A 12,391-nucleotide genomic window follows, 5' to 3' on the forward strand; every position below is an offset into this window, starting at 1 on the left:
ATGAAGTGCTCTAAAACTTCCTGGTAGATGGTTGCGTTGACCTTAGACCTCAGAAAACACAGAGGACCGACACCAGCAGATGACATGGCAACCCAAACCATCACTGACTTTGGAAACTTTGACTGGACCTCAAGCAATATGGATTCGGTGCTGCTCCTCTCTTCCTCCAGACTTCGGGACCTTAATTTCCAAAATGTACTTTCATCAGAGAACATAACTTTGGATCACTCGGCAGCAGTCCAGAGTCCTTTCTGTCTTTAGGCAAAGTGCTTCTGATGCCGTCTCTTGATCAAGAGGCTTGACAAAAGGAATGTGACAGCTGAAACCCATGTCTTATCTGTGTGTGGTGAGTCTTGAAGCTCTGACTCCAGCTGCAGTCCACTCTTTGTGAATCTTACTCATATTTTTAAATGGGTTTGTTTCACAATCCCCTCCGAGGTGCAGTTATCCCGACTGGTTGTCCATTTTTTTCCTACCGCATCTTTTCTATGAATGTGCTCGGACACAGAGCTCTGTCCACAGCCAGCTTCTTGATGTTTATGTCTTACCCTCTTGTGCAAGGTGTCAAAGGTCATCTTTTGGACAACTTTCAAGTCAGTAGTCATTCCCATCACTCTGTAGCCTACAGAACCATCTAAAAGCCTTTGCATGTGTTTTGAGTTAATTAGCTGATTAGTGTGTGACACCAGAGGTCTTCAATATTGAACCTTTTAACAATATTCTAATTTTCTGATGTACTGAATTTGGAGTTTTCATTAGTTATCAATCATCAACACTAAAAGAAATAAACATTTCAAATATATCAGTCTGTGTGTAACGAATGAATATATTTTATTTTTTCAATGGAATTACTGATTTAGATCAACTTTTTCATGATATTCTAATTTAATGACTAGTGCCTGTATAATTTTCCTCCCATTTTGCAGATGTGCATTGCTTTGTGTTGGTATTACTAAATCCTAGTAAAATACATTAAAGTTTGTAATTATAACGTGACAAAATGTGGAAAAGTTCAATAGGATCATCTTTGCAGGGTGGTTTGGTAAGGTTATGGATTCAAGCTCTCTCGATAACTGTCCCCACCTCGTCTGTCAACTGGGTGGTTAAATCTCAGCTAATTAATCTGAATGTCAAAAAAGGCAATGAACCCATCCCCAAATATCTAAAGGTACTAAGTTGAGCAGTAAGGAAAGCACGTTTTTACAGTGCAGAACCCAAAAGACAGTGAATTCTAGCAGTAGTTTAGTACGTAGTCATTGTAAACCTTCAGAAGGGCAATCTGCCATGAGAGGTGTGGAGTCCAGGGTAACTCGAGGTAAATTGGTGTGATAAAGTTGTCTTATTAAACTTAATTATTAAATAAATATTAATTAAGGACATGTTGTCAGTAGTCCACCTCGGGGTCTCATGGTGTTTCAGCCATTATCAGGTTAGGGATAGGGTAGCAGGTTTTGGATTCAAAATAATCCCAGCAGATTATTTTAGGAAATCTGATGAGATTTCCCAAAATAATTTGCTTGGAATTAAAAAATGTTGTGGTTTGAAAAGAAATAACTTTTTGATGATTTTATACAGTTTTGTGATGTCAGTGATGTCTTGATGTAGCCTCTGTCCAACTTCCAAAAGAATACTTTTACCTTTAACCCAAGTTAGACATGTTAATAAAAAGACCAGGAATGCAATTTATTTAAAACAATTGCTTGTATAATTTGTATTCTTTCTACATAGATCCCTCATTTCCTCTTTTTAAACATTATAACTTATTGAACTGAAGTGAATTTTCAGTCAATAAATTAGAGAAGATTGTATTCATTTAATAACTCCACAGTTTAAAACCACAACAATTTAATTAATCATCATCAGTCACAAAGCCGGTCCAAGATCATCTGAGGTCTTCATGACTCATGCCTATGCTTTTTTTTTTAAGTGGTTCCTTTTATTGGAAGGAGGTTAATTCCGTTTATTTCTTCTTGACGTTCATCTGTTGATCTGTTTGCTGTTGAAACTGGTGCTGCAGTCATTGACGATAAACACCCTGATGACCAGCGGGCCTTTCTGACCGAAGTCCTATAGTGGTCAGTTAAGAAAATCCTCAACATCCATGACTGTCTGTCCTTCATGGGGAGCGAATAATTCTGTTTTCCTCTGTTTCTTTTAGCTGCTCGTATAAACACACACACACACACACACACACACACACACACACACAGTGTACTTGCGTGCAGAGCTAAGGTTACAGGAAGTGACGCACTAGGAACGCCCTCTTTAGGGCTCACAAGCCCACAAAAGGAAACTGTTGTTAGGGGTCATTTTACTGTCTTGACCCATGAGGAAAACATGATGATGGTCCAACGCTGCAGTTTAGTTATTATTTAGTTATTCATGAATTCAACTCACTGACTCTTCTTGAACCTAAAGGCAGAACGGATAAACTCCAACACCTTTCATGCAAATATATTTGAAGAGTTCAGAGGAAACATTATGACCACATAATAGTTTGCTGGTCTCTGTTAACCCTTGATGCATGATCTGACCAAGAACCCTGGAGGATCGCCATGGCAACAAGTTATTAGCAGGTCCCTTAGTTCCTGTAAGAGACGACATGGAGAGAGTTGTTGTCTCAACCTGCAGCTCAAACTTCAACAGTTCAGTTTATTATTATAAATACAGATGTGATGAAAACTACAGCAGTTATTAACTCAGTTATTCTTTTTACAAATGTTTATCTTTAAGAACCTTAAAAAGGACAACAGAGTCTCTTCAGTAGATATTTATCAAAAACTAGAAGTTGTTCATGTTAAAAATGTGATGAAACAATAATTAATAATAATAATAATAATAATAATAATAATAATAATAATAATAATAATAATAATAATAATAATAATAATAGCTCTGAACTGTAAACTGCTCTTATAAAACTCAGATCCTCAAACTCATTTATTTTCATGTCTAACGTTAAAAAGAGTCCAAAAGTTAAGGAAGGTTTGACATGATGAAGGGAATTTATATACAGTATTAGGAGAAAATAATATTTTAATCTGCTGCATTATTACCATTTATGCTCTAATAACTCGGCAAAGGTTCAAGCATGTCACCGCGAGATGGCGCCACTGTGTCACCAGAGGAGCAAAAGGTGGGCGGAGAGAGAGAGAGAGAGAGAGAGAGAGAGAGAGAGAGAGAGAGAGAGAGAGAGAGAGAGAGAGAGAGAGAGAGAGAGAGAGAGAGAGAGAGAGAGAGAGAGAGCTGGGACTGTGAGGGGACGAGACTTTATGATCAAAACTGGAGGCAAAAAGATGGTGTTAAATTATATATATATATATATATATATATATATATATATATAAATTCTTCCTCTCATATCATGATGGTGTAAAATTTCTTCATGTTGACTAAAACAAAATAAATATCCAGTTGAAGAGGTGGGGATTATGATAATTAAAATATGTACTATATGAAATAAATTGGCTGTTTCATATTTTAACAGCAGGGAAAATTAAACAAAATTATTAGAAACCACTAAAAATTTTAAAATAATAAGAATGTGCTATTTTATTAAACACAAAACACGTTCTAAATGTTAAGCACATCAACAGTTATTTAATGAACAATATTTTTACTTGCATGTTTTTGTGATTTTATTGGATCAACTTTATCATAAGTTTCTTAATATGTGATCTGGTTTGTTCACAGGCTTCAGTTCCTCCGCGAAAATGAAAAAGCAAACAAACACAAATGTAATATTTGTTGAAGTGAGTTCAGAGCAGCTCGGAGCCGCAGCAGGTCAGAACTCTGGACCCACTTGCTGCTGCAGCTCAAGGCCTCCGATGGCAAAGATGGCTGCTGCCGTTTGCCCCGCCCCCTTCTATTACACTTTTGTGCGTTTTTCTTTCCCATAAAACCTTTAAAAACGAACATTTCACACATTTCTTGTGCGCGTGGTCCATCAGTGGATATGCGAGGTCAGATTTGGGGTGAAATTCTCCTTTAAATGTGCGCAAACAGCGTCATATAGCTGGTGTGTGTAATAAGGGCTGTGATGCTCTGATATGCCAAAAGGAGCATAAAATTGATAAAAGTGTGTTTTTTTCTCACCAAAGCATAAAATACAGTTATATTACATTAAAGTGGGGCTTTTGCAAAGTCCTTGGGTAGTTATTTTTATAGAAAAATTGATTTGAGAGCGTTGCTTCTGAATATTCAAATTGTAAGTAACGCGCAATCAAATCATTGTCAAATCATTGAGTTCTAGGGGTTTTAAATAGTAGGCATGGAGGGAGAAAATCTCAAACTAATATCTGCCCAGCTTTATTACAATATTGTTGTATGCTCTGATCCCGCTGGAACTCATCAGACTTGTTGTTTTTGGAGACTTTTATAGAAATTTGGTTCTTGGCCATTTTGCTGAGGCAGAACAGAACGTTGTGGAGATCCAAAGATCTTCTCCAGGGATCCTCTCCTCATCTCAGCCATCATGTCTGGTGAGTAATTCTATTTGAAGATTCTCTTTTTTTGGCTTCTGTCCTGTTAGAAAGAAAGGGGAGAAAAAGAAAGAAATGCTAATGTTGGTTATGGAAATAGATGTTTTGCGAGAGAAAGAAAGGACATGTTGGAGTGAGGAGAAAACGGCTGTTTTTCCTTCTAGATGTTCACTTTTATGCACGTTTACAATAATTCCTGAATGTGAAAACATGTTTTTTTCAGCCTTTTTTGGGGAGTGTTATATTTAATTGCCACCTGCCTCCCTGTGGAAGCTGGATGTGTCCTGCAGACTTTCAGCTCCTGAGAGCTTAACCGACATTTATCAATTTTACAGGACGTTTTAGTTTAGTTCACCCTGAGCGTTTCGTTGACGCGCTCCGGGTCACGTACATGAGTTTTTTTGCACACATTTTTGATCAAGGTGATTTGCCAGTGGAGCTAAGATTTAAGACTTCGGCGCTCTGCCCGAACTGCTTGTGCGTAACAGGGCGTTAGAGTGGGATGTGTCTGCGTGTCGTTTTAGCCCACTATTTCCCCACGTTTAAAACAAATCAAAGAGAAGCATTTAACTATATGAATATTTATCAGAGGAGGTTTTGAACCCGAGCCTTTCGTGTCTTATCAAATTTCTTCACCAATCCATTAATTTGCGCCTTTGGGGCCAAATTACGCGCATATGTGCGACGTTCTTTAGCGCTTTCTAAGCGTCGTCATTAGTTTTGTTTTATAAATCCTGTAAATGATCCGTTGGACAAACGTCGTCGGTTTAAACTGTCATTCATTCAAAGAAGGGGAAAAGCGGGGATGGAAATAAAATACGTGATTCTGGAGGAGAATTGATTTGGGTTTGAATTGTAAACAAACCCGACATGAAATGACTGCAACGTTTTTCCACAAAACATCTGATCATCATGAAGCTGAAGAAGATTCCGGAGTTTTTTCTGTCGACACACCCAGAACATTCATGTCCTTTTAAACTTCTGCAGAGCCCGACTAAACATTTATAGTATATATTTTTAGGTTTATTAAGTCTTTCCAAAGCGTTTTTAAGATCAGTTATACAAATTAACAACATGATTTAACGGAAATAAATATGTTAAAGTCAGTAATTAATCCATTCCGCGCGCGATTATCGTAGACATAAGTACTTACTGTGGTGGTATTTTTGTGCCGGTTTCCTTTCTTTCCTTTCTTTTCTTCTCTTCCTGGTCTGCGCGGAGTTTGGATTCAACAGACCACAAAAGCGCCGCAGCCTGAAACTCAGAGGAAACGCGGCGCTGCAGGCGGCAGAGAAAACGTTCAGAAATACAAATCATTTCAAATGTACCTGCAAACATGTTGTTGTTAATAATAATAATAATAATAATAATAATAATAATAATAATAATAATAATAATAATAATAATATTATTAAACGAAATAAAATATTTAACACAACACGCGGATTTTAATTTGCTTTATTTAATGGCTGTGAGCGTTTAGATGTTTCATTTCACAAAGTGTTTCCGAGCGGCGGATGTGTGTTTGTGAGACTCAGAGTGTTTGGTGAACAGAACAGTTCTGACTCGGTCCGGTGGGTTTCTGTGCAGAAAAGCCACGAGTGTATCAGGGCGTCCGGGTGAAGACCACCGTTAAAGAGCTGCTGCAGAGGCACAGAGCGAAGGAGGCCAGCAGGAAACGCCACCCGGTAAACACACACACACACACACACACACCACCACACACACACACACACACACACACACCATGCTTCTGCCCCTGCAGAACCTGACCCAGTAAATCACCAACTGCCCTTGCGGCAGAAAGCAAATCTGGAAAATGTTAAAATGTTTAGCAGTAATAAATATTGTCACCTTCCTGGAATGAAGTGATTGTATTTATTTTTCATTTTTTGCTAAAAAATGGATTTGATATTTATTTATTGCAAACAAATGAAATCGCTGCATCTTTTTTTGCCAGAACAGGATTTAGGGGAAAATCTAACTAAATAAAGACAATTATTTAAGGAAAGTGACGACATGTACAAAACTAACTGTCTGTTTCCTCCTCCTCCATGTGATCCAACCATCTCCAGGTTTACTTGGAGCAAAAGGAACTTTGTCCATCTGTGCCCCAAAGTAAGTGAAACATCAAAGTTCAGAACATTTTAGAGCTGCATTCATTTGACTGTTTCAGTCAGTCTCTATAAAATGTGCAGTCCGGCCTACAGGCCGCAGTTACAGGATCCGCAGCTCGATCTCAGGTTCCGGGCGGCGCGCTGCTTGTCCCGGTGCTGACAGGCAGGCAGCAACCTGCCCTGACCCGCCCTGACCCCGCGGAGCACAGCTCCCAGATGAAAGCCTGGGCCGGGCCGGGCCGGGCTTGTCGGAATGCAGCTGCAGTAAATTATTGTCAGCTCTAAGCCGCAGCGCTCCAGAGGGTTAGTTGCTGCTGCCGCCATGACAACCGGAGTTGACGGTGTTAGAGCGCAGACAGCAGGGAAGACAGGACAGCCGCCGCTCTGTCTCATGTTACTGTTGATTAATCTGCATTTTATTACACTAATCTCACTTTTTAAAAATCTGATCTCATTAGGTCGTCACGAGGACCCTCCTCCTGCCGACATGAGCTCGCGAGCCCCGCAGCTGCGCGCGCCCTTCCTCCCTGTCACTAAGAGCTCGTGCAGCCTGAACATGCAGGCGAGCGCGTTCAGCGACCCCCAGCAGCAGTTCGGGGACTTGATGTTGCCCAGCAACGACTGCAGTTTCAGTTCCAGAGGAGCCGTGGACTACAACTCCCTGCCTCCTCTGCCCACTTCCTCCCCGCTGCCCTGGAGTCACGCGATGTCCTCAGACGTGGACTACTACGGCCAGGGGACGGTGAGTCTCAGTCTTCCTCCATGAAAAGCATCTCTTGTATTTTTAGCAAATCCAAAGTTAAAACGCGTCACTTTTATTTTTATTTACAACTTTTGTGTGACTCCACATTTCACATCAGTTTATCGCAAAATGAACGAGACAAAACGACCATCAAGTAAAACATTATTCAGTTCAGTCATCAGAAACTTTCAGTAAATGACTTCAGTATATTGTTGCAAAAACAGAAAAAAACACATTTTAGACAATCAAATGTGACTAGTGTGCTTAAAAGACAAAGAAACAAGCTAACAAAACAACAACCAACATTCCTAAATTAATTGAATAAAACGCTAATATTAATCATAAAACTAAAATGAACAAAAAAACCACATTAAACATATATAAAATCTTATTATTATTATTATTATTATTATTATTATTATTATTATTATTATTATTATTATTATTATTATTATTATTATTATGTTAGTTAGAATGCCATTTGTTATTTTAATATGTTGGAAATAAATCTTTGTTTCTATAGTTTTGGCCTCTAATTGTAGTCAAACTAATATTCAGCCCAAATGCATCATTACAAACCTTCACCGCTGTACAATTACACTTTATGAGACATTTTCATGCAGACATTTTCTGATTGCATAAAAACAGAACAGAAATATCCACGGTGGGACCAACTGCAAGTTGAAGACAAACAGATTCATGCAGAGACAAAAATATGTGAAAATAAGAAATGAGACAGTAAACATAAAGAAAAATGATTCTCTGCTCTTATTAAAAATAACATATTCATGGTGGGGCAGTGGCAAAGGGGTAAAGCGTGACTTACACCTCAGTCCTTTATGTTGCTGTCACAGGTTCGAGTCCTGGTGCGATGACTTCCACGTCTTCACTCTCTCATGACAAACTTTCCTGTCTGTCAACTGACCAATAAAGATCATTAGAGCCTCGAAAACCTAACATAAAAAATAACATTGTAAAAGAGATGTGTGTCTGAGGAAGACAAATGTAGGAAAAATCTTGATTCTTTCACTTTTTAACAATATTTCAGACCTTATTAAAAGTAAATGTATAAATTTTATCTCCAATAATTAACACAATTTACAATAAACTGTAAGTAAAGGCTGCAGGGTGATTTTCACTAATCTGTGGTGTGCCAAACATTTTCTGAGCCAGACTTGGATCCATCCCACTCTCAGAGTTAAATTCTCACTCTTTCTCACTGTGTCCTGTTTCCGTGACAACTTCTACTCAGACTAACGCTCTACATCTGCTGGTCGTTCCCTCCCCTCTTCCAGGCGGCCTGCTCCTCATCAGAGTCCCTGACACTCTACACCCCCCTGGATCCCAACAGCTACTCCCCGCAGGACTCCTTTTCCTCTTCTTCCTCGTCTTGCTATGACTCACCCACCAGGATGGAGTCCAGTTTCCACGGCTTCCTCTCAAAACGCTACCCCTATCAGTACTGCAGCCCCCATCAGGACAGTGTGGCCGGCTGCTGGCCAGCCCAGCTGGAGAGCGCCCCCCTCGATGAGTACGCCCCCTACTGCCCCCCCACAGACTATCCCTACATCCAGCCTGTGGAGGAGAGCTACTTCAGGAAGGATTTCCCTCTGGGCTCTGAAATGTGTTACAATATTCTATGATGAGGAGTCCCAGCAGGATTACATTGTATCTGTTTGCACACTGCAAAAACACAAAATCTCACCAAGTATTTTTTGTCCTGTTTCTAATGCAGATATCCTAGTATACTTGCAATAAGACAAAACCAACTTCAAATGAACTTTTCAGCAAAAATATGACATTGTTTCAAGTGAATAATTTCATAATGTTGATGAAAAAGTACTAGTTCCATTGGCAGATTATTTCACTTTTAACATGACATTTTTCCATGTTGTAAGTGAAATAATCTACTGGTAGATTTTTCATCAGTATTAAGAAATGAAATACTTAAAGCATCTGTTGCTGAAAAGTTACTTTAAAGTTAGTTTTGTCTTATTGCAAGTATATTGTGATATTTGCAATAGAAACTAGAACAAAATGACTTGGTAAGATTCTGTGTCTTTGCTCTGTAAATGGGACTCAGCTGGACGGTTTGTTCTCTGACCGCTGCACTGGAGTGGCTGATGATTGTTTAATGGATACAGACAGATATTTTTCTATAATTGTTTTTTACAACCTTGATTTATTGTAGTACTCATGATTTGTTATTATTCACAATAAAAAAAATAGGTTACATGTATTAAACACGTGTATTGAGTGGATTTCTAATTTTCTTTGCTTTTTTTAGCAAAGAACAAAGAAAACAGAAAAAATTTGAGACTGAAAAGTATTGGCTCAGGAGGTTTGAATACAAATGTATAGCAAATTATTCAGATTTCTATATATATAAAAGATTTGAAAACTGCTCTGTATCATGTTAAAAAGTAACAAAATGTGAGAAAGTTTAAGTAGCATAAATACTCTTGCACATCTGCAAAAACAAAGTCCTACCAAGTAGTTCTGGTCTAGTTTCTTGTGAAAATATTTTAGTACACTTGAAATAAGACAAAACTGACTTACAAGTAACTTTTCAGCAAGTTATGGAAGCTTGTTTTAAGTAAACAATAACTTATTATTGATGAAAATGTAATAGTTGCACTGGCAGATTATTTAGCTTTTAATGTCTTGTTACAAGTGAAATAATCTGCCATAGAAATCTGTCATTAAAATGCAATAAAATAATCTGCACTGTAACATCCAGCAGCTACTTTGGCTACAAATCAAGGTAGCTATTGGATCCATCAACAAAATGTACTTATGACTTACATCTATGAAGCAAATGTACTCAAATTTTGTAAAACACAAAAATAGTCATTGCTTAGAGTGAGAATTATTTTCTTTAGAGTTCAGCTCACTCACAGTCACCAACACCTTTTAGTCCTTTCTGCTCAGTAATGGATCAGATCAGCACACAGAGTGGAGGATGGAGGGAAACCTGATGGCTTCCACTTTGGTTTGATTCTTTTAAAGAATAATAAGGTCATATATGTAAAAACTGCTGCAGTAGTGGACTACTCTGTGCCAGCCACATGGAGATGACATCAGTGAGTGTGTGACTCACTAGACTATATAAACCATCCACACCAGAACAGTAAGATGCTTCCTGAATGGCAAACTCTGGATCACCAGGAACCAGGAACTAAAGGAACTTTTAAACAAGAAAAAAAAGAGCCTTTAGGGAACGAGACAGGGAGTTATTGAGGAGTATACAGAAGCAGCTCAAAGTCATGATTAGAAACAGCAAGAATCTGGAGAACAAACTGCAGAGGAACAATATCAGATGTGTGGTCAGGGATGAAGAAGATTACAGGCTTCAAGCAAAAGGAGGGTCAGATCGATTATTCAGAGTCTGGACAGAGCAAATGAGTTGAACACATTTTGCAACAGGTTCAGCTCAGGAACAAGCTCATCGTCATCCTCTCCTGACCTCTTCCATACAAACATCACACCTTCCTCTGACCCACAAAATAAATATTAATTGTAATCAAATGTTGTCTCTTGTGATATAGGAATGGTTACAAAGTAACAAGCCCACATCCTCAATTTGTTTTCAGTTTTCCTTTTGATCCAGCCTTTGTACCATAAAAAGAAAATATTCAGGATTTATTTGTTGACTTCACAAAAGTCACTTGTTCTTCAATTTAAAGCTTTAAACAGAATTGAATTTTCACTTTGCCTGTTGTGGATTTATTGTCCACTTGATGTTGCAGTTGAGCAGATGAAGCACCATGGTGTGTCAAACAGTTTGATGGAAAGTCTCAGTGCATCATGAAGCTTCATTTCACCATCACTGATAAATGTGACAGTAGTGCTGACAAAATGGTGGCAGCAGTTTTTGCCATGTGCTGGTCTGGAGGGAAACTACCATCTTTACAAAGGGAAGAAAAAGCAGCTGGAACAGCAGAGCAATCAGATTAGTCAGTAGAGAGACTGGGCGTGGTCAGGGGGCGTGGCCAGGGGGCGTGGTCAGGGGGCGTGTCTTAAACTGAGAGGAGTTAGATCACCAATGAAGGCATCCAAAAGTGAACACATTAACAAAAGTGAACACATTAACAAAAGTGAACACATTAACAAAAGTGAACACATACATAATGTCAAACATTTTGACATTACTGTTAGGGTTGCTATTAACAAGAATCCAAAAGACAAGTTTGCTAATTACTACTTTGTACAACATAATTCCAATCACTCAGTGTTAGATAGATAGATAGATAGATAGATAGATAGATAGATAGATAGATAGATAGATAGATAGATAGATAGATAGATAGATAGATAGATAGATAGATAGATAGATAGATAGATAGATAGATAGATAGATTGATTTATGTTTCTCTTGCTGTATAACTGTTCAACTTTACTTTGCAAATTATTTTAACTAAAAACACCTGTGCAGTTCTGAAAAGAAAAAGAAAAAAATAACTGTCTCATGCCTCCTTTCAGCTTATTCCAACAGATCAGTACCAAAAGCGAATGTTTGGAGGGAAACATCTCTCTTCATTAAAATGACAAGTTTCATCAAGTTTGGAAAACTGAAACCTTTAACTCTTTGCAGTGTCAAGTATGTACTTGACCTTTTGGTGTCAGGTAGACCAACCTCTGAACAAAAGAAGTTTTTCCTGGTATTTAAATGCCTCAACAAAAACAAATGAAAACAAATCTTTAGTGAGTGTAAAATGATGGGGTTTGGTTGGGGTTATGGCAGCATTTCATGCCTTCTCCCAAGCTCTGTAACTAAAATGAGTGTGTCAGACAGCAAAGCTCTCAGGGTGGATAAGTGAGTGTGTTCAGCATGTGCTCCATAAATCCTGTTGGCAATCGTCTTGTCTGTTCCTGCTAAGCCGAAACTTGTGGAAATCCCCCACTGGAGACTCAGGACTGCTGACTTAGAGTGAAAAAACACCCAAGCTGAGCCAAGAAAACAACTCTGTTGGCTTTTATTTCCTTGTAACATTTCAGCATGTTGACCAGAATGAAAAAAAAAGTTTTTATGATCTTTTCCTCATAGAAAA

General features: G+C 38.4%; 1 protein-coding gene and 1 long non-coding RNA gene across 2 annotated transcripts; one reads left to right on the top strand and one right to left on the bottom strand.

The window, feature by feature from the left end:
- Positions 1-3,574: 3,574 nt before the first annotated feature.
- Positions 3,575-8,641, bottom strand: LOC145554665 (uncharacterized). Its single transcript, XR_014090648.1, has 3 exons — positions 8,167-8,641; positions 5,635-5,759; positions 3,575-4,524 (listed from the first exon to the last, which is right to left on the bottom strand). It is a non-coding gene; the product is annotated as an uncharacterized LOC145554665 (long non-coding RNA).
- On the top strand, positions 4,382-9,584 carry LOC103474362 (pou2af1). Its single transcript, XM_081614858.1, has 5 exons — positions 4,382-4,481; positions 6,072-6,169; positions 6,557-6,599; positions 7,057-7,340; positions 8,636-9,584. Exons 1-5 carry the CDS (start codon positions 4,475-4,477, stop codon positions 8,981-8,983), a joined length of 780 nt encoding a protein of 259 aa, XP_081470984.1. The 5' UTR covers positions 4,382-4,474; the 3' UTR covers positions 8,984-9,584.
- The last annotated feature ends 2,807 nt before the right edge of the window (positions 9,585-12,391 follow it).

This window comes from Poecilia reticulata, chromosome 13 (genome assembly GCF_904066995.2).
Source record: "Poecilia reticulata chromosome 13, P_reticulata-male-v2, whole genome shotgun sequence".
Lineage (NCBI taxonomy): Eukaryota > Metazoa > Chordata > Actinopteri > Cyprinodontiformes > Poeciliidae > Poecilia > Poecilia reticulata.

Excerpts from the sequence above, each read along its gene's own strand:
- LOC103474362 (XM_081614858.1), top strand. Across the intron at positions 6,600-7,056 it reads TTGTCCATCTGTGCCCCAAA|GTCGTCACGAGGACCCTCCT; the intron begins GTAAGTGAAACA and ends TGATCTCATTAG. Across the intron at positions 7,341-8,635 it reads ACTACTACGGCCAGGGGACG|GCGGCCTGCTCCTCATCAGA; the intron begins GTGAGTCTCAGT and ends CCCCTCTTCCAG.